Source organism: Aythya marila (genome assembly GCF_965140915.1).
Source record: "Aythya marila genome assembly, chromosome: 5".
In the NCBI taxonomy this organism is placed as follows: Eukaryota; Metazoa; Chordata; class Aves; order Anseriformes; family Anatidae; genus Aythya; species Aythya marila.
This window is the reverse complement of record NC_139046.1, coordinates 43538605-43561628: the sequence shown is the minus strand read 5'-3', so window position 1 is coordinate 43561628 and position 23024 is coordinate 43538605. Positions and strand designations below refer to the sequence as shown.

Genomic DNA, 23024 nt, shown 5'->3' with positions numbered 1-23024 from the left:
CTTTGAAACCAACTTATTTTTCTTTTCCTGAGATAACAAATAAGGAAATAACACAAAAAAAAAGAAGGAAACTCATTCTGAGTACTTTCAGTTTGGCAAAAAAGACTTACAGATGACAACACAAAATAAGTCACAAGAATATTTTAATATCATAAGCTGATTGCCAGAAGTTTTTGGAGGCAGCCCCTTGCTTCCCAGTATTATATACATAACAATTCCATTTCTCATTCACTACGTACTGAACACACCAAGAAAAGCAGTTACTTGTAGAAGAGCAACTTAATTTAAAACCTTTGTAGCAATTGTACTTGCAGCTTATAAAAGATAACTCTCTCTGAGGATAACAGTTACCATGAACCGTGCTGAAAAACTGACCACTCACTACTTTGAGTGGCAGAAGGATGTCTTTTGTGTGTCATAGTGGCTATGATTACATAGAAGGTGTATGAGGTGACAAAAAAGGAGATGGAGGTTCTTTCAATCTGTATTTGCCTTGAGCTCTATTAGAAGAGCAGTCACAGCCATATTTTGGTAGTTACACTGTGTAAAGACTTCCATTAATAATAACTTTGCTGAAAGGTAAAGTGATTACTAGTGGTCACAGTGCACTAGTTTAAAGCGAATAGAAGTGAACTACTAGCCTCCTTCCAGGTCCCTACTTCATGTGCAATTTGGTATCTGGCATGTCAGACGAGTTCTGTGACTCCTCTCCACGGCACTGTACAACTCTACAGTTCTTGTTTGTGTTATAGTTTCCTTAACTGTTTCTGGAGAGAAACAATTGCAAAGAAGCCACCACAATTTTTCTAGTCTTTCCATTCCTTGCTTTCTGTGATTTAAATACATTTGTAGCTCCTTATAAAGAGTTAAAGTCAATGCTTTTAAGCTTAAAATATTTTTCCCAGACAAAAGGCATCCAACAAACAAAGGATTGTCATGAAATCTGGAAACTTCATCTTAGGAAGATAAATATATTGTTGAATTTGGCAGTGCCTATATTATCGTAGCTGGTGTTCTGAACAAATATGTCTTAAACAGATGGCATCTAAAACTAGACAACATAAAATATATTAATTCAATATATTTGTTTACAGATCAACTTTTAAATAAAATTATATAATTTAAACATTAGATACTTTAAGAGCAGATTTACAGCTGTTAACTTATTTTGAGCACAAAATGCTTAAAATTCTTCTCAGCTATGTGCCACTTCGTGATTGTTTGGGTAAGACTACCAAACAAAACAGACTGCCTGCAGCCAAAAAAGCCTCACTGGTTGCATATATTCACTACGCTTAAAGCCTAAACAGAAACATTAATGGTACATGTACATCTTAAATGGTACATCTTAAAAATTTTGGACAAATACTTTTGGGGTGTGAACTTAACACTGTTTGGGAAAAAGAAACAGACTGGAAATCCTAAAAAACTCAGTTCATTTATGTCTGTCAAGCTCCACCTCCTTTTTTGTCACCTCATTCACCTTCTATGTAATTGTAGCCACTATGACAAACAAAAGACATCCTTCTGCCCTCAAAATAGCGAGTGGTCAGTTCTTGAGCACACTTCACAGCATTAACTGTTATCCTCAGAGATAGTTATCTTTTATAAGCTGAAAGTAGGGACACCAGAGATAAGCACCAACATAAAATTTTCAATGTTTTGGCTGATATGACAGAAGCATGAACTAGTGAGATGGATCAATACGGTGAGTCTACTCATCGGTAGGTAACTAACCAAGGGTGCTAGCAAAGGTGCTATTTAAGGCAGTATTTTTCTTACACATGTATGCTAGGAATTAGGTGGACTACAAATAAGATTTCACATGGAGTACTGAATAGCCTTGAACTCTGCTAGTTAGCTTTTGAGGTATTTCCCAGACATGCCACATCAAGGAGAAAGTTACTTTCCAAAGAGCCCACTGTTCTAAGACGTGCTGGTAAGAACCAGATGTTCCATTTAAGTAAGTGACATTTTGCTCACCTAGTGACAGACTTCCAGAGATGCCAAGAGAAAAAGCTAAGAGAAAGAGCTAAACAATCCTGGAGATCCAATCACAGAATCACTTAGGTTGGCAAAGAGCTCTAGGACCATCAATTCCAATAGGACAAGACAGCAAAGAAGAGGTTCTTACGGGTGCCATGCCAGATAGCAAGGTGAAGAAAAATAATAAAAACTACTAATAAAATCAAGATGTGTTTACGTTTCCAGTTATTCCTTTCCTGCCTCCTGCTTTTCATTTCCTAATGTGACATCTTGTTCCACGCTAACACCATTCAGTAGACCTTTCTGGTTTCAATTCAGGGACAAGATCTTTATTGTAGTTAAAGCTCCACAGCTTAGCTTTTTTTTGCTTCCCCCCGCCCCCCCCCCCCTTTTTTTGGTGAAAACTTTCAACTTAGCATCTCTAGAAATAAGCTGTTAATAAGCCAAAGTTTATTTTAGGGTAAGATATTGAGACACGCGGGAATCTCCACCTGAGTGCTGGACTCCAAAAGAGGCATAAAATTCCTTCACTTTTAAGCAGAAAAGTGGAAGCAGGATCCACTGAAATCTCTTATAGGGTCATTTTTGTAAGGCTTTGTAGGAGACTTCAATCCTCTTTACCGTACAAAGGTACTTCCTTTAAGAGAGTGAGAACATGCAGAAGACAACAAGATACAAGTATTTTTAATTACTGGAAAGAATTTCTCAAAGATACTGACAGAAAACAGCCAAAAGTAACAGCCCACAGAAATCAACAGTAATAGTGTGGCTAGTCAGGCAATTATAGCCTGCTTCTATCAGGACAAAGACAAGCTCTAGGAGAAGGCTGGAGGTGGCAGCCGGAGCCACTTTCCTTTGACTGAACTGTACCGAGCTACCCACAGAACAATGAAGGAAAGGTGACTGCAGCTGAATTCAGAAAAACCTCTAATTTCCTGGGAATTTACTTAATTACCAGCTCTGAATTACAGAGAACTGGCCTGGACCACTGTGACGTATACATTTTACTACATACACTTTTTCTGTTCACACGGCAAGACAAAACAGAACTGTTAAAATAGTGGAATTCTTTTACAAGGTATGTAATGGATAATTGGGAAGGCCATCCTGATAATTGAGTTATTCAAAGTATCAGGCCTTGAGATCAAGTAATAAAACTGGAGAAACATGGTAAGAAAGTTATGTAGGTATTCAACAAAATCCTAAGCTGAACAAGAGTTAGTAATCTAAGACATAATAATTTAAAATCCACAACTTAAATTCATAGGTATAGAATTCCAGCAATGATAACCTACACCTCTCTGCATTTAATTGTTTTAGAAAAGCATAAGTGTACATGCCATACCTTGACATACTTCAGTAATCTAAGCATTCGTAGGAGACATGCCAAGATATGTATTACTTGAAACTCTAAAGTAGGTAGAAAGATGCCCATAGTTCTAGTCTTAAAATTGTTAACAGTTGGGTACAATCCTTCAGCCACCAGCTTCTTCAGAGAAAAAACAATGCAAAACAAGGACGCCTTTGTTCTAAGTGTTGACAATAAGTAGTTGATGATTCATTTAGTGCAGAAAGTGATGCATTCTTTCCGTCATTTCACTAAACGCAGATTTTCCAAAAAACTGCCAGGACCTTTGATTATGTGATTAATTTCTGGTTTCCTCTTGCTGTGTCTTAGAAAATGATCCAAGACCGCGTGGAAAGCAGATGTTAACTGAGCACTGAAGAAAAATTAAACTCAGTCTAATTAGAGCGGGTCTCATAGCATTCTTTACACTGACTCTCATACATGTAAGAAGAAAAAATGCTCAAATATTTACTGTAATAAAAAAGGTAAAACATAATGGACAATGCAAAGAATCTATTTTGAAGTCTGAAGGTACTTCAAGATCATTTTAAAAGTGAAAATAAAATAACCTGTAGAAAATCATGGTGCCTCACTAGCTCCTCGAGACCTGGGCACATGTCAAAAAAATTACCTTATCCTAATCTGGTTTCTGTATTCAAACAGATATAAAACGTATTTTACCACAGCCTCAAGGTGCCATCAGAATTTCTTTACGAAGTACTGGCTGAGATACTGTTTTTTTGTGAAAATATATCTGAGGAGTACATGAGGTAACATCTCATCCTGCATTTTAAAATTCCACAGCTTGAATTAGAAAAATTCTTTTTGTAACACTGAAGAGTAAAAAGAGGGGAGAAAACAGACAGGACAAAGGAAATGGAAGAAATTCTACAATCATTAGTGAAAAGGCTTTTCTATTGGTAAATTCCAATGGAAAAAAAAAGATGTGTTTCTGCATTAACCTGAGTTTAGATAGTTCCTAAGTATTTGGAGAAGGAAGTGATTCTTTCTAAATCAAAAGAAACTGATAAAAGACAATGCATCATCAACATACTGAAGGAACTGCATTCCCATTTGTCTCACAAACTTCTTTGACAGCTTTTGACAGCTACAGAAGGTAAGGAGCCTGAACATTTTGCAGGATAAGAATTGAGAATCATCTATGGAGAAATAGATCATCACTCCCTGGGAGCTCTGTAGTACCAGGCTCCTATCAGAGGAGGGAGCCTAAAGGCTAGTACAGAAGGGCTACAGCAGAGGGACACATTAAGTAACTCCTTCTACCTCTAGGTAATGGAGAAGTGTGTTGCTACCACCTAATCTAGAAGGAACAAGTGCATCTGACTGTTGCCAAGAGAACACTGTTGTTCAAAAACAATGTTATTTCCATTCCACATCCCACTCTGAAACCTGTCTTCTGCCTGACAAATTGTATATAAAGTAATGCTGGTGTAGGCCCATCCCTCCTGTCATTACAACAGCAGCAGACTTAAGCAGGAAAGAGGACAAACATCCTTCTTAAGAGTTTAGATTATGCACAAAGCACATCTAACACAGACCCTGCTGGAAAGACCAGTTTAGTAACTTGCATCATTGCCACACCTCTGGATATCATTTTTATTAGGTGAACAGTAAACAGTACTCTTGTGATAAGTGCAGACACAGAAGAGAAAATGAATGCTTAGACTCAAATCATAATTTGCCATGACACGTCTAAAATAAACCAAACACTTCCATTGTAAACTTATTTTAGAAAGAATTTAACTCACAGTAAAGGTTGTGGCCATCGTAAAAAAGACAAGAGTGTAGTAGTAAATTCCAATACAAAGAAATTGTATTTACTTTTCATGCATAGACATTCAAAACTCATTCCCTCTCACCCTTCAACACTAAGTAATGTTATACAGCGGTTTCTGTAAAAGGTAGCACAGTTGAGAAGGCTCACTTTCCTATCTTGCTTCATTTGGTCAAATATATTGCTCCAGGCAAGAAGCATCTTACAGAAAATCAAGTCAGAGAGCAATCCTACCTTTATGTGCTCCAAAACAGCTGTTGCAACATTTGTATGAAGATCAATGAGCCTCTTCTTTTCCAGAAGTTCTGGAAGAGAGCTGAAAAGATTAAATACAAACTAACCTGCTGAGTTGCAGCAGACACATGCTGGATCTTACAGGACATTGGACATATCACCTCATCTACTATCAGGATAGGTATCTTTCCTTTCACCTTCTGATTTGGGCCTCAGTGAAAGGCAGAAAACTGAACACCTCCCTTCTCCAAGGCGGTAGTGGAATGAAAAACAATTTACAATTTAGGTTTACAATGGGGAACTAGTCTAAACCTCAGTCTTCTAGTGTCATTCAAAGCAGTTATGAATACAGAAGCAGGAGAATATGATTCCCATGCAGAGTCTGTAAGCAAATCTATGCTGTACTTAGATCATTCAGCATTGCTGAGGAAGCATTCCAAAGCCATGTTTAGAGGCCAAACATGCACATGCTGTGGAAGCTGCATGCACAACTACTTGTGAAGGGTGCTGTCTTTAACTTTACCACCATTTAATTTTTATTACTGAGCTGAATAGCCTATTTTTAAAACTATTTATTTCAAAGGGTATTGAAAGTGAAATGACAGAAGGAATTATAAATTGTTCCCAATTAATTAAAAAATAATGTATTATTTTATTTATTCTTTAACTTACCTAACAGCTGATGTTAGCTTAGCTGTATTGTCAGAAAGCATGCTTATTGCTCCTTCATCCTCCCCTTCAATACCCTGGTTTTGACAAATTGGAAAAAGGAATGAAAATAATTGTAAGCAAGAAAATACTACATCGAAATACAGTCAGGGCACTCAGAACCTGTTTTCTCATAGTGATAGTAAAGTCTGGATTGTATTTTACTGTTATTATGGAAGTTATATGAATGTAATGTCAATACATGCAAGAAATTGAACTCTCATGAATTATGGTACTTACAGTCCTCTACGTGTTTACATTATGCCTAAGACTCAGCATGCACTGATGTTTTTTATTTTTTGCAACTGGTGTAGTATGCTGAGCATCTATTAGGCTTTAGATAAAACTCAAATATAAACCTTACCATGATACTTTTAAGTCTTTTGACTTCATCTTCTTGGGCTCTGTAGGATTCCAGTTCCTGTTGAACAGACTCAGCTACCTCTGGAAAAGGACTAATGCAACACTTTGCATTAGGCTCAGTTAAATCAACAAACTGAAACACTAGAACCAGACAAGTTATATGATCAAGATGATCTTGAAAATGACAGAAATATCAATACATGCATCATGCTGCATTATCAAGTCCATGAGCAGTGACATCTTACTATATGTTTACTTAAACTTTCTAAGATACATACTCACTGCTTTCAACATTTTTATGTAATTTTGATAAAAACATTTTCATGCTCTGTAGCCGAAAGCAGATACAATGAATATGGATGATGCTCATTCCATAAAAAAAATAAATCATCAAAAATCTTTACAAAAAAGCTTAAAATAGAATTACCATAATATGAAGGATACTTTGAATTTATACCCTCCTCACTATTTTTATTTTTCTTAAAATTTTCTACAGGAATTTACGTGTAGCAAATTCTCCCCCTAAAATTTAATACTTAGTGAAACACATAGTACAGGCCATGTAAATCACAATGTTTCTTTCCTTAAGTACAATAGCCTTATAGGCAGACGGAACTTTGTATAGATATTTGTTCATCTGAGTAGTTTTGTTCATTTGTTCATCACAGCACACTTTTCTGTTTCTTTTTGCACTTCCTAACCCAGAGCCCTTTGTGCTCCAAAAATGTTCTAACAAACCTGTTAAGTTGTACACTTCAAATTAGATTTAAATAGTTGAGCCTATTAAAAACAAACAAAACCCACCATACTAACATCATAAGACCACAGAAAACTTCTCCAGGCACATACTCGGATTCCTGAGCCTAATCTGCAGTGCTATGATATAATCAATATGCCCTTGCAGCCAAACCAACCCAAGGAAGTTCTACCACACAAACTGTCTAAATCAATATAACCTTTGTACCTATAAAGCTTACCTGCCCTTATGCTTCTGCCAAAATTTATCAGATGCAGTTAAATCATAGGATTTCTTATTTTTTTTCTTAGGTCTAGCACCTGCTGGAATACTTTCTGTTCCTGTTGATTCTTCCAAGTTAACTCTATTCAAATGGAAATCCTAAAATAAAAGAAAGAATCTTATCTAACTATTTGGTAGTTTTTAATCATTTAATCCATCTTTTATACTCAATTATCTTCCAGAATATTTTCTAGAAAAAATAGCAACAACTATTTATGAACATTTTATAAGAGGATGGTAAACAAGTTATTAACTAGATAATAGCAATGTATGAACTAAAATATTACTTGCACTTACTGAAAAGCCATCAAAGAAAGCAACAAATGTCAAGCAAAGACATCTGATTTGTCTTGTAAGCAACCTTCTTAAACTGAACCAAGAGGCATACTGTTTTCCGTATGGAAAATAAATTATTTAGCAATAGCTGAACACTCTAAATGCACACAGCAAAACATTACAGAAGTGAAAGTTTCTGTGTTGCATACAAAAAGAAGTTTCTAAGGCTGAATTTCACTTACAAAACTACAGCAAATGTATCAAACTTGCAAAGAAGGTCAAGACATCAGCATTGGGAATGTTTGCCATGAGGATTACTTAGATAAACCCTCACAGATCTTTCCTTATTTTTTTAAACACTAGTGAAATAGTGTGTGACAAAACAACAGATTGCAACAAAGCTGCTATTTCTCCATATAGCTTTTCTTCTTCCACAGATATACAAACCTATAAATTATGTCTTTTAGCTAAATGACACAGTTATGCTCACGTACCATGTCACCACATGGCTTCCTGTATGCCTTTTGTTCCTTTCCCCCATTACTTTAGCCAGGGACAGTATAACCCCTCAGGTTTTCAACACAGAGGTTAGCAAGTATCCTACTGCTGAATTTACTCTAACCCTTTTGAGGAACGTTTAAAATTTCAGAGGTGATCTTTGCTTGGCAAATAATGATAAAAGGAGTTATATTGTTGACTTTACAGACACTGTCAAGAATCTTATATTATGTATTTTTTTCCAGAAATAAAATTCCATTTTATTATGTTCATTACAGTAGATCATATTAAGTGAAATTTTCAAATAAAAACAATTTTTAAATGTTTCTAGTTATCACTTGGCAAAGTTCACACTTTTAGTATTTCGTTCTAAATCATTCATGCCTATATATAAGCAAAACCAAGTAGCTACTGAAAAGAAGCACATGCAGTCAATGGGTAGAAACCTCATCTTACACACAGCATGCTTAAAGTTTCAGTAAAAAAATAGGGTATTTTTAATGTATATTTGTTTCACTACAGTGAGATTTATGTTTTGGCTCAATTTAGCTCAACAGTGACCTGAGTTTCCCAGTTAGTTCTGGCAGTGACAGGTTTTACCAAAATGATTGATTCCAGTTCCCCTCCTTTGACCTCCACATTTTGTCCGTTAAAGGCCTTCTATCTGTGCCTCCCACTTTCTGCAACCACTCCCAAGGGGTATTTTAGTTGGAAATGGGGATCTCTGCATACAAGTCTGTGTATGTGTAGATGCCATCATCACCATTTCAAATGACACAGCACACCATTTTGTGGCTTGGTTAGTATTTAGTTTAACACTCCCCAGAATTCCACGGTTATCTTAACTGAGAGCTTAAATGTAAAACAATTTATCTGGCTGTACATTTTATGTAATTATTGCCATTTTCAATTACAATTTATGGCCTTTTCAAAGGTTGCTGTGGTGACTTCATGAATATTATGCTCAGTCTGCAAAGAACTTGGCACACTTGCCTTTAAGGTGAGTAACTTGACTTTTTTAAATTAAACTTTTGCCCTTTTAATGGAATCACAGGCCATTTGGTTACAATTTTATGATACAAATTCATAATCCTATCAACTCAGTCAAAAACGAGAAGCAACAAGCAACATTTAACAAGTTGTTCCAGGGAGACTACTAAAGCTTGATGCAGTACAGGTCAGTTTCCAACAACCCTCAAATCATTCTCCTAGTGTTCTTCCAATACCTCTCCATATTTGCAGCAGTAGTTATCCTTAGTTTCCACTACATCTTTGATCCCTTTGTATCTTGATGTACCAAAGTCCTATACCCAACACATGCCTGAGGCTACCCAATGGTACTTTATCTATGTAGCAGCTGAGGAAGAGGCACATAGGCAGAGCATGGCATGTATTTACTAGCTAGTCAGCAACCATTTGCTTATTAAATGGCTCACAGGCAACAAACAAGTGTTGACAGTAAAAGTTGACTTTATGCAATAGCATCTGCAGGTGTAAAATTCTAATTTGGGTCTCCATTCTCTACTTTTTCACTGATTTTCAGAAAAAAATGTAGTATATCCATTTGCCAGTCTCCAGACAGCTCAACAGTTATTGGAAAAAACAGTGCAAACCATACTTTTCTCATATAGGCCTTTCCTGAAGAAAACAGGCCAAAAGATGTTTATTTGTAAAAAATGTCTTTTAGGTGAGGAGGAAAGGACTGTTCACAACAAATGAATTACATAAAATAGGATTTTAAAGTGTCATAAACAGTCCAATTTCTGCTAAAAAAAATCTTCCTTGCAACAATACAAGTTTTATTTACATATGTACAACACTGTACATATGACTAGTTCACAACCAACTACAAACACATAATCATATCAACACAGGTGCATTTGGTATCTGACATCTTCCTCTAACAACCTCGACAATAAAACCAAAATATTTCTCAAAGCTATGCTTTGAAATGATTTGCATGACTAACTCCAGGGTATAAAAAAAAACATCCAGAAAGTAATTATTCTTACTCGTATCTTGTATTAATTACACTGTAACCAGGTATGAAATGCACAAATAGCAAATAGGTAAATAGTATTGGCTTTCATTCAAGTAAATTTCTGCTAGTGGTTTTGTAACATAAACACAAGGAAATGGAAGGGTTTTAAGGCTATCTTCATTTGAAAAAATAAATCTATTTTAGATTCCTCACAGTATGGTCATATCACTTGGCACTTCTATGCTGAACATCTACACCATCTTGTGGAGAAAATCAAACAGATATTTTTGAAATACAAAATAATACTAAAATCATTTTTAAAATTCTTTATAAGCATTTTTCATAAAAGAAATTGAATTTATGGAATTTTGTGTTAACATAAAAGATCATGAACTATTTGAGAATAATCTAGGATTGCTGAATTACCCATCTTTTGATTATATCAAACTTTCAACTTTATAGCAATTTTAGAAGTTATTCCTACACAGACCTTCTCAAAAAAACCTTCAAAGTTGTTTTTAACTAAACAACTTTCAAATAAAACACAAAAAACAGTTCTTGAAATTAGAGAAAATTTGGTACTACGTTTAATAACACGCTGCGTGAAAAAATTTTGGTAACAAAATCAGATTTATTCTTACCAGAACATCATGCACTAAAGCTTGGTATGTCCAAGTATGATGTAGAGGAGTTGCTAAATCTATGTTTCTGTCAACAAGGACTAATAGGGGCCTTTGGAAGCTGAAAAGATGACACTGCATTAGTACTTCTTTAAACATGTTCAGAACATTCCAATAACATCCTGAGTGTGATCAGCCACCTTCTACATTGTATTTTAAGTTAAAAGCCAAATTCCCTACTGCAGAGTTCCTCCATCCTTCTCCCAAAGCATCTGGAGTTGTTCAGTGCCAGAAATTCCATTAACCACTGTCTTATTAATGATAAAAAGCTTATTTAATTTTGTACTAAGTGAGATTACTATGCATAATTTTAAGCAGAAGTCAAAACATCAACCAGTAACTAGCCTTAGGTATTAACTAATACCTTTTTGAGTGGATACACATATGAGTTCTAAACAAGTGTTAAACCTGCTTGAGCGGGTCATATTTGACCTTAATCCTCATTACATACCTCAAATACAAAATCCCTCTCTCAATGGTTTTCCATATCATTTTTCCTCTTTGCTTGTATTAAAGCCCATAAAGAAAAGATTACGAACTCATGAGATGCATTATGGTAACTGCATCAATACTCAACTTTATGTAGAAAAAATCCAGACATGCCTAAATATCTGGGCTTATAGCTACATGAAAAAATTATAGTGAAGATAGAAGGCTGTGAATTTACAGGCCATTGGTGTATCCATTTCCCTAAAGCACATTAATCCTACAATAAATGTGACAGCTAAATTGCAGTGTATTTGAACAGAGTAAAAGCATGTTAATTCCGTGCTCTGGATTTCCTTGCAATAAAGTATTTTTATGTAGATATTTAATCTCAAGAGCCTTAGTCACCTGCCTGTATCATTCTGAAAAGCAAACTCGAGATCCGAAGACATTTAAATGTAAAGGTTCTTCCTTTGCTTTGTATCTTGATTTTCTGAGGGTAATAATGCTATCCTATCAAAAAAACAAGCCATCCTTCTGAAGGAAGAACAGTGCTTACAATTCAGTTCCCATGGAAATGAGGGAACTAGTATTTCACAGCTATTCTCTCTCCTAATGGTTTTCAATCTCATTTCATTTTGCCACACAAACTTTGTGTGTCTTTTACCAAAATTCTGCTTTGAATAAGATAAAAATACATAATGACTGTTTTAGTTCCAGTTAGGAGATCATAACCATTGCCTTAAGCTAGTCTTCCCAGTAGGTCTCCTTACTTTTCATGTACAGTGTGAACTACCATAACACACTTTCCTTAGGCAGCCTGTCAAGTATTCAACTATCTGTCAGCAAACAGATGTAGGGCAGGTGACAGAGAACACATTCCAGATGCATACAAACACCTGCAAAGTCTTTTCCCAACCCTGTTTTCTCCCTCATACAATTCAAATACTGACAACCATTCTTAATTGTCTAATTATCCAACTGTCAGTCCTTATGCAGTCCTCCTAAGGTAGATAAAGAGATAAGCTGAAAAGCATTTGCTTTTGACATAACTACAACTTATAACTGCTCATAAGTGAGAAAATGGGTATTTCCTCCTTTTTAATGGACTAAAGATTGATAACAGGTATGTTCAAACATGCAGCTGCACATCCTGGTACTGCAAACTGAGTATAATAGCAGGGGCTAGGTTTAGAGTGTGAACAAAATTGTCTGTTTCATTAAATGATTTTTGATTCACTGTCTTAGGACTGTACATTTTTTCGTCACAAGTTTCCAACCCAGTTATACTAAGGAGATAGGTAATCTTACTTAGAAGTACAGCTAATTCTGTTAATATAGAATTTGAATCTAATCCCTGTAAACAGTTTTCACTCACCACACAGCGGTGACTTATCCTAATGAGATCCTTCTGACAACTCAAATATGAAAAATAAAAATACATAGTTATTACTAACACCATACCTGAACTGGCCAGCTCCAAGTGTATCACCTGTAAAAAGACTGTTTCTGGCATCTCTTAGATTCTCTCTGAGCTTCTTATCTAATTTCTGTGGGGGAAAAAAAAAAAAAAACAAAAAAACACAAAACAGCTTTTAACAAACCAATGGCTTCTAAACTTCTTTACCTGATCAACATGTTACGATTGTGCTGATTTTGTAGTTTATAAGTGTTGTAAGTGTAGTTTATAAGCTGCATGAAGTCTAGATCAACTGCACAGTAGACCTGACTCCCAAGAAATCTCTTCCTTCTTTTTTCTCCCTCCTGCATTTTTATCTAGATTCAGGACTGCACAGAAGGTAATACTTTATGTCCACTAATATCCCTCTCAGGCAATTACCACTCTTTCCCTAAACACATGAACAAAAAAAATACCTTCAGGAGGCACCAAAGAGGTACCAAGGTAGAAGCAGAAAATTGGACTGTCAGTCACTACCACAGTAAGCATCTCAAAAACTGTGACTACCCCCAGTATGAATGCATGCAGACAAAATGCTTACATGTTATCAACATTAAGGCTTCACTAATGAAGAAAGATGTGAGGAAGATGGAAGAAATGAAGCACAGTGATGATCCCTAGCGAAGACAGCGCTGTAGTGATTTTTAATTGTGATTTAGTTTGACAATTTCCTTCCTATTTGATGATCAAATTTACTTTGATACAGTAAAAATGTGTTTCTCAGTAACATAGAGAAAAATTTCTTAGACATACAGAAAAAAATCATTCTGATTTAAGTTTCTTAACAGCTGATTGCATAATTTTACAATTTCTACAGATGAGTTCCATGGTACTAAAATCAGAAAGAAAAAACGGTATATCTATTTCCAGTTTTATTTCCTTCAGAACGAAAAAGATACAATGCTACTAGATCTCTATGTGGTATTGAGAAAAGCAAAGTTTTATAACAATATTTTCTCAGAAAATCATTTCTTACCACTGCCACCATTTCAGCTGCAGTTCCTCTTGAGCATCTGATTATAGGAATAGCTCCTAATAAAAGATATATTGACTTCCACTTGCATTATAATTTTAAGATTTTAAGTTAGCGTACTTTTCATAAAACAAATTTTTAGTAACATTTTGAAATAAAAATTTTCAAGTGGACAATACCAATTCTATATTAGTTTTTTTCTTTTTCAGTCTTTACCTGTGAAACCAAGAACACTACATAGAAATATTGTACATGAAGTTGTACAAAAGTAAGTGAATACCTCATGCATGAATTTATGAAATGCATAGTGTACTCTAGAACAACAGCTAACATACTGAGAATTGGTCAAATGAACTCTCATATGGGAGCATTAAAACTTTGTTTCAGAAGATTAGAAGTCACTTGAAAACAATAATAAGTAATACCACAAAAAACATAAAATTATGTATCAGTTACATCTCACTGCAGGGGAATGTTAATTTCAAAAGCACACTTTACACTGGATCAGATTTCACAATCTTTAGCTGCTGTATCCCACTAACCTATACAAATATGAAAATTCAAATACCATGAGTTTAAGTGTCTGTGTAAAAGGGCCTTAATTTGTATCATGTTAATATTTGGAAGAACTCAGTTGGTTCAAGGGAACCTGTCTTGAACAGACTGCCCCACTGAGACCCCAAACTCTCTTGAAGGATTATTATCTCAGATTCACTGATCTCAGTGAGAACTTAGATTAGATGTTGCCACTATGAAAAACATATGAACTAAGCAACAATAAAATTCACAACATGTAACTTTAATATATCTGCCTACTCTATGAGTTATTTTAGTTAGATCCTTGCAGGGTTTGTGTGATGTTTTTTTCCCCTCCCTTTTTTTGTTTGAGCTGCAAATCCAAATTCCTAGCACTACTGACCCACAGTGCAAACTACAATAAAACCAAAACTTTGCATTTCAGTATTCCTCACCCACTGACATTGAAGACTAAACGTATCACCTCCCATGTTGGACAACCTTTATTTTCTTTTGCACTGATGCAGAGCAGTAATTTTAGCAAGACCATTAAAGCTCTCAGCAAATTATTAAGATTTCTGTCACATGTCTACTTCTGCCTTAACTCAGCTATATGAAATCAGTAAACTTCTAGCTACCATACTGAATATGGGTCTCTTCTAAAAGGAACACAGATTGAAAATATGCTAGAATTTGAAAACTTACCAAGCGTAACAAAAAAACAGAAGAGACTGTCAACAATAGTGTCCATTATAGTTTCCATTTCAGTGTCTGTTATATCTGGTCTGTTAATGGCTAAAATGGTGTGGAAAACAGTTAAAATCAGGGTTAAAGAAGTTCATGCGACATTAATACTGAGAAAGCGATTCTCTTCTTACCTAACGGCTGCTAACTGCCAACAGCTTTTGTTGCTGAAGATAGCAAATTATTAAATGCCCCTCCCTAGCACTTCCATTACTTTTACCTCCCCTTTTTTCCTTTTACTTTAAAAAAAAAAAAAAAAATTGGGAAATATTAACTATTGCTCACTATAAGGTCAAACTTTACACAGATTTTCCCCTTTATCTCTAACAATGCATACTCTAACTTCTGGATTTCATAATTATTGTATTACTAAAAATCTCTTCTAGAAAAACACACATTATGGAACAGGAATGGCCATCCACTTGGAAACCACTTCTTAAATGTAAAATCATCAAGAATTACCTGTTTAATTTTAACTGCATACCATAATTCTCTTATCTATATTTAAAGATTCTAAACCTTACAGAACCTCCTGTAATGGACTCCCCCCCCCTTTTTTTCTTAATAGATAAATTTACCTTACATCTCCAGATTAAGGATAATGCCCAATTTCCAAAACATTTCACGCTATAAACAAAAAGATTTCCCTCCCATATTTAAGTAAAACCAAGAAATGCTTAGCAACGTTTCTATCAAATAATTAATACTGACAAGAACACAGTAGCGAAAAAGAAACATCAAACCTAATGTTATCACAGGTCTCAAGTCAAGCACTACCTCAGGACTCATCCCATAAATGCCCTCTCCTTTGTTTTAGTTGAATTTAGGAAATATTTTAAATAATTACTTGCCTAATACTCTTTCTTCAAACAGGAACTCCAATGCTCTGAACATTACTAAGCCTCCCATCATGGTCATTTATGTAGCCAGTTATAATCATTCTCTAACATTAAAGGTGCTTTTTCCCCCCTAGTTTTTGTCCTCTGAAAACTTGAGAAAGATGGGCTCTATTAGCAGTTTTTAATCAGCAGCTATAACCAAGAAGTCTAAGAAATGATTCCTTCATGACTTTAAATGATATGTCTAACAGATCATCCTGAACTCTGAGCAGATCAAAGGAAAATAAAATCATTAACAGATGTTAATGAACTTCAAAATTAAGCTTCAACTTTACGCATCTCATTAGAATTTTTTACACGAACAACTTTTACTTACCACGATATGAAACGAGCTCTTTGTTTTGGTTACACAATACAAACATATCATCTTCTAAAGTAATGAAATTGAGATACTGATCAAACACCTAGAAATCAAGGAACAATGGTCAGGACAGTTCAGAGTAAGGTATAAAAATACCTATTTGTGATTTATTGCCACATGTTTTCAAATGTGAATGTTACAGAACTACATATGAAAAGAAACAAATGTCAGATACAATGTATGAGTTATAAAAGCCTGTGTAAGGACCCAGTGATAACACAGGATATGAGAGCGCCTGAGGAGTGCTAAAAGAAAGCAGTCCAACTTCAAGTATTTCTTTGGACAAATTGTTAGTAGCAAACCATCACTAGAAAAAAAATAAAATGTTGGATGATGTTATAATATTACAGGTTATTTTCTTTATGAAGAACTACAATATAAACAGCACTGAGCTCTCACACAGGAGAGATGAAAGAAGGCAAAAGCTACACATTAGGAGATAATAGCTCACAAATGCTATTTTTTCTTTAAAATACTTGTACATTTAGAAAAAAAAAATAGACCTTTCTATAGCATAAACTGAGAACAGTGGGAAAACAGCTTTACAAAAGTCAGTGCACAGTGCTACAACAATTCACCCCTGCTGAAGACCTAAAGCTTAAACAATACTAGCAGCTTTCATTTCATTTCACAACAGTTTCTTTCATGCCAGCAGTACTCCGTAAGAGGAGTGAGAACAAGTGAATGTAGTTAAGTATATATGAAAATCATTAGCTTATAACATACAGATTTTGGTACAGGCACTTAAGACGAGAACACATGCCAGACACCAGCCTTTAAATTATAAAGGTATAGCAATGTACTGAATAACAGCGTGCATGTATGGAACGTCTACCTCTGTAATGCTCTGTATATTTAAAATAAAAACTGTACTCATCCTGCATTTCTTGTTTAGCTAGTAGCTAAAATTCCCACTGCATGCGCTCAATGAGTTAATGCGATCAGGAATACTCTGAAACCACTGTACTTCCACTCTTATCATTCAGTACAAAGGACTTGCAGCACTTGGACTTTTGACTAAGATGAAGTATAATACCAAGCTGGATTAATGAGATGACTGCAGATACCCTTTTTCCCCCCCAGTAAATCCATGCCAATCACTGAATCTAGCTGAACATTTATTTTGTTCACAGTTCAGTCAGAAAAACTGTGTGTGGCACAGATGTGGTCATATAAGACTGCAGTAATGCCTGTAATGGTCGCACCTATAACGTTAGAGACTGGAGGATTCTCTTACCTTAGCCACTTGAGTTACAGCATTAGCACCTATGGCAGCATTGGCAATATCTTCCAGTTTACTTCTTGAAATTGCAGAAATAAAGTTTAAATAATAAGATTCATAAAGCTGGTTTCGAAGATCCTAAAAGAAAGCAAAGCCACAACCTCTTTTCCTGATTAAGTACTACTACAAGCCTTAATTATTAAAGAATACGCAAGCATTTACTATGTGATGATCCAATTATCTATAGTCAAATGAAATTTTTTGAAGTACTTGGCTATCTGTTCATACAGATTGTATAGTACAGTCCTCCTACTCAAAGTAGTCAAAGAGATGAGGTGGTTCAGGATTGGGTCCAGTCATTTTGAATATTTCTAATGATGGAGACTTCACAAACCCTCTGGGCAATCTGTTCCGGTGTTTGACCATCCTCGTTACAGAAGTTTTTGGTTTTTTAAACAATTAAATGGAACTGTCTGTATCTCAATCTCTGCCCGCTGCCTCAGGACTTTTCACTTCCCAATACTCTGAAGACGTATTTATACTTCTACTTTCTGGGAAACAGAAGTTTTGCATGTAAAAAATTTGGGCAGTATCTTTATGACAATGATGTGCTAATATCCATGAAATATAAACAGAAGCGTTGAGACACATACAAAAACTAGATACAGAACAGTCACACTAGCATTGGTACACTTTTTTTTTTTTTTCCCACAGGGAGCCTGTTGTATCCACCTGTTTTAAACATTTAGCATGCAAGTTACCTGGCACATTCTATCGATATTTTCCTCTGTCGGCATAACAAAATAAATAGCTGGAACATCTGGAATAGGATCCCGATCTGAATGCAAAAGCCTGAAAAGAAGAAAAATACATTTCTAGTGCATTCCTCTTCTGATTTATATAAAGCTATACATTTTAAAGAAGTTATTTTTATATAAAGACTTATTCTAATTTCTCAGAATTTAGTCAGAATTTAAGTCTTAGAACTTAGATTTTAGAAAGAACACGAAAAAATACAAAAATCACACTTTTATAATTTTTGGTAGCTCAAAATGTTAATAGAAGTCTCTGAAATTTATTCAATGTTTGAGAAAAGGCTTCACAATATATTATTCCATTCAGGGGAAGGTAAAAAAAAAAAAAACTGCATCACAACATTCGTATGCCAATTATTACTTAACATAACACCTGTGTAACTCATACTATTACACTTGCCTTTCCTGCTAACTAAAACAGAGAAAGGCAAAGTGCTTACATGTTTCTCTAACATTTCTGCTGCTAAGTCAACACCTTCAACTGTGTTTTGATTTCTAGCCTTCACTTAGCAAAGTTAATAAACTTTTAAAAAAATAAACTCATCTTCCAGATTTCCTCCATGACTTTTACCACAGCTAAAGAGCACTGATGAACTAACTACATGTAATATGGAGAAAAATGGGAAATCTCTTAAAATAATACTTTAAATTTCTTAGCCTAGATGAGACAAAGTCTACGTGTAAAAAGACAAACAGAGATCATGTACAGTCACTTGTAGCAGTCTGTACCAAAAAAAAAAAAAAAAAAATTAAAAATATACAAGAGAGGGATCTGTATAAACATCCTCAAAAATCCTTACTGGATTTTTTTTGAACAGGGTCCTCATCTATGTAGTAGGAAATCCTGCTAACAGTGAATAATATTTATTCTAATAGTTATTCATTGAATGATTTTCAGTGTGTTGTTCATGATTTCAGGGGAATATTTCATAAAATTACTAAAAATAAAATAAAATAAAATAAATACTTACAGATGCAAAGTGATCCCCATATCTCTCAGCTCTTTCACTGACAGCAAAGGTGAGATTATATCTTGGCCAAATCTGTCGTAGATGAGAACCTGAAACAGATATGTAACTTTTTATGAAGATGTAAACAATGGATACAGGAATTCAGGCTTAAGGAACTACTGTCCTAACTTTAAAAGTTATAATCATTAATTTATCATGGACTTCCATTTGTGCTTACAAAGATAAAACAAACAAACAAAAAACTCAGTGATAACCTGGCAAAAATTCATCAATTCCTTCTGAAAAATGTCAGTCAAACAACGATCTGCTGTCAGAAATTTGTTACTGTGAACCAGAATTTCTCTGACTATATATGAGTGGAAAAAATGGGAGAAACACAGGGAAAAAAATAATTTAAAAGACAATAGAATAGATGAAGAAACAGAATACATGCTTTCCAGTAGCAAAAATTTTTCACGAGACAACTTTACTTTTTAAAGGTAATGAGAATAACTTGAGCTCAGCTTGTCCTAAATGTAATGCTACCAGTAGTTCTTCCTTTTTCATGGACTTCTGACTTTGTGAGTAAAGTATCACGTATGTTTCTGCCAACATGTGAGACTTAAGTATATTTCAAAAACATCCTCCTATATATATATTGCCTAAAGAATGAATGAGTCATCAGGCATTTAATTAGCCAATATATGAAATATGTATTTTTCTCAACAACTCTGATATTTAATTCTGTACTCACAACACACAGGAAAAATATTCCTTATAAATTAAAGACAGAGAGAATATACTTCAGAATATTCTGTATATAAAATTCTCCCATTCCAGTTCAAATAGTCCTTACCTTCCATACTGGCTCTCCTGTGCTGTTTTTAACAGGAGGAACATTGAAGTTCAGCATACGTTTCAAAGCCACTGGAAAATAAAGTAGAATACTGCTTAGCTCTCTTTACATTTCAAGATACATTTCATTTCCATTAAACACATCAGCAGACTTTTATAACATTTGAGAGGGAAAACATAAAATATTAGTGCAGCAAGTCATATTTACATTGTTTTTATGCACCTTTTTACAGACACATAACATGTTAACTAGAATTTATGGGCTCCAGTAGACACTGCAAAAAGAAAAGAAGTCCCAAAGCATGAAGAAAGAATCTCTATCTTTAATTATATGGGCTATATTCTATCACATTTTGCTTTAAAAATAGTTTCAGTATCTTTCTGATTAAATTCTAACTCCTAAGCAAAATGAAGCTTGTGAGAGTACGCAGGGCAGTTTCACGAGGTTTACAGTATCACAGGACAGCTCAAGCTGGAAGGGACCCCAGATGTTCAACCTCTCCCTCTAGTAGGTTCTGTGTGAGGCCACCCCAGGCTGCTTAGGGTATCATCCAATCAGATCTTGAAACCTCCAAGAATGGAGGTGCCATAGCCACTCTGTGCAATCTTTTGCAGTGTTTGACTCATGGTAGGAAAGTTTTCCTTATACCCAGTTTGAACACCTCTCATTTCAATTCATGCCTGCTGTCCCTCACCCTCCTGCCATGCCCTGCTGCAAGGAACCTGGCTCCATCTTCTCAGCACCCTCATCAGGCGCTAGGAGGCTGCCCTTGGCTCCCTGCAGAAGCTGCCTTCAGGCAGAACAAGCTCCCATCCCACAGCCTCTCCTCATGAGGTAAACGCGCCAGTGCCTGCCCACATTGGTAAGTCTTTGCTGAACACCTCTCCTGTACCAGTGAGCAACAAACAGATTAGGCACAGTATTCAGATGAGGTCCCCCTGGAATCAACCCTTCCACGTTGCTTAATACTTGCTTTTTTAAACCATTGAGCAATCCCAGGAACTGCTTACAGACTGTTCCTGAAACCTTCACTCCCTCACTGCCAGTGACATCTCCCACATCTAAGCTGTATGAGAAATTCTGTATAAAGTTAGTTAGGCGTTTGGGCACAACTGGATTTGAAGCAACTTCCCTGTAGAGTTTGCCATTTAAATTAAAACTTGGCATCAGCTCTCTACAAAAGACAACGATCAGACTACTGATGTGCTGTGACAATCATAACAAACATCCAGCAAGTCTCTAGGTTTCTTTTCCATATTTGGCATTTCCTTTATGTTTAGGCCGACTGCTCTATGGGGCAAGGATCAGGTTTTTACCATGATGTACTATGACACACTCCAACAGGTTACAGATCAGGACCAAAGCACAACAGATGGTGCACTCACAAGGTAGCACAAGTACCAAATGATGGAAATCTTTTCATCTGGGTAAACACCTTTTAGTTGTTTGATCCACCTCCCCACGTATAACCTCCCCAAATGCAATACAACACAGGTATAAACACTGACTAAAATAATCACGTAACAAGATGAGACATGAAATAAAAGAGTACAACTGCATACGATAAAGGGTAAAAGACATTGGGCTTTATGAGAAAGATATATAAAAGAAGGAAAGGATTGTAAAGGAACACCAGACAGCACCATCAATAGTAAGTGGTCACAGGAATGAAGATTAGAGAAAGTATAGTTACAGTACAGAACAGATGGAAAGATAATAGTATAAACTTAAGGTCGGAGACACAGGTTGGAATTTTTAGGCATTTGATTTCAGATATGCCATGTTAAATAAATGCACCCAGCATCCTCTATGCCACCAGGACAGGTCAGTTATCAAGATAACAAGACCACAGCTCAAACTACTGACAGAAACTTCTGCAAGCACGGGAAATAAACATGAACACAGAGGCGCCGTGTTTCATGTTTTAGAAATACGTTCAAACAGATGGCTCAGAGCTCCACAACGCAGCATCGAGAGAGATGAAAGAGCCAATTATAAACTCACTGTAACGTGCGAGGACAGACGGAGAAACCAACCCTTTTACCCACACACAGCAAACCTGTACAGCTAGCTGGAGCTGTTAGCCTCGTATTCCCAACTTGCTGGGGGTCAACACGCGCTCCAAGGCCCCCGTACGCGCAGGACCACGGCAGCTGAAGATTTATTTTTGCGGCTTTAGGAGCCGTTTCCCTTGGATCTCTGTCCCATCCAGCCGGGCAGCCGCCACACGGGTGGCACGACCCGGCTCCCGGCCACAGCTCCCCCCGCGCCCAGCGAGACCCCCCGGGCACCACCACACGGCGCCGACACCTGAGGCTTGCGGCCACGTCCCGGGGCCCCGTGCTCCCCGCCGGCCTGCCGCTGCCTCCGGCCGGGCGCCCGGCGCCCCGCTCCTCCGGGGCGCGAGGAGGGAAGGAGGCCCACGGGAGAGCCGGGGCGGCGGAGCCGAGAAGCCTCCATCCCGCCCCGGGGACCCGCCAGGGAAAGGAAGACGCCGCCGGAGGAGCCCCAGCTGCGGCGTGAGGCCGCCCCCGCTCCCCTCCCCGCCACGGGCAGGCCGGCGCCGAGCTCCGGAGCCGCAGGGAGCCGCTCACCTGTCTGCTTCTCCCGGATACCAGCCGCCATTTTCCTCCCCGCCAGCCGGGCGCCGCGCCCCGCCCAGCGCCGCGCACGCAGCAGCCGGGCGACGTGGCGGGGCCGTCAGGCGGGGCCGGGCCTCAGCGGGCCCGTGCCGAGGGCGGGCGGGCGGCGGTGCCTCGCAGCCCCGGGGCCTGCCCCCCTCAGCTCGCCTGCAGCCCTCGCTGTAAGGGCAAGGGGTGCAGGTGCTGTGACTTTACTCACACCGGGCGTGTATGAGGAGCAGCTGAAAGACTGCCGGAGAAACAAAGTGGCACAGAGGCAATCAATTAACTACGT

General features: G+C 36.9%; 1 protein-coding gene and 1 long non-coding RNA gene across 3 annotated transcripts in view; one reads left to right on the top strand and one right to left on the bottom strand.

The window, feature by feature from the left end:
* Window positions 1-22785, bottom strand: part of SCFD1 (sec1 family domain containing 1) — a 44031-nt gene extending 21246 nt beyond the window's left edge. For both annotated transcript variants that reach the window (XR_014317685.1, XM_082762595.1), the window contains exons 1-14: window positions 22703-22785; window positions 20109-20179; window positions 19274-19362; window positions 18249-18339; window positions 17503-17625; window positions 16221-16308; window positions 14967-15056; window positions 13749-13804; window positions 12778-12863; window positions 10849-10948; window positions 7412-7551; window positions 6436-6526; window positions 6036-6109; window positions 5364-5445 (exon numbers count right to left, since the gene is read on the bottom strand). Coding sequence is in view for 1 of the 2 variants with exons in the window: in XM_082762595.1 (XP_082618721.1) it covers window positions 5364-5445; window positions 6036-6109; window positions 6436-6526; window positions 7412-7551; window positions 10849-10948; window positions 12778-12863; window positions 13749-13804; window positions 14967-15056; window positions 16221-16308; window positions 17503-17625; window positions 18249-18339; window positions 19274-19362; window positions 20109-20179; window positions 22703-22733 (1212 nt within the window). In the remaining variant the exon portion in view is untranslated. The remainder of the gene's footprint in view (window positions 1-5363; window positions 5446-6035; window positions 6110-6435; window positions 6527-7411; window positions 7552-10848; window positions 10949-12777; window positions 12864-13748; window positions 13805-14966; window positions 15057-16220; window positions 16309-17502; window positions 17626-18248; window positions 18340-19273; window positions 19363-20108; window positions 20180-22702) is intronic.
* Window positions 1-23024, top strand: part of LOC309879175 — a 49467-nt gene that overhangs the window by 13035 nt on the left and 13408 nt on the right. The gene's annotated exons all lie outside the window — the stretch shown is intronic.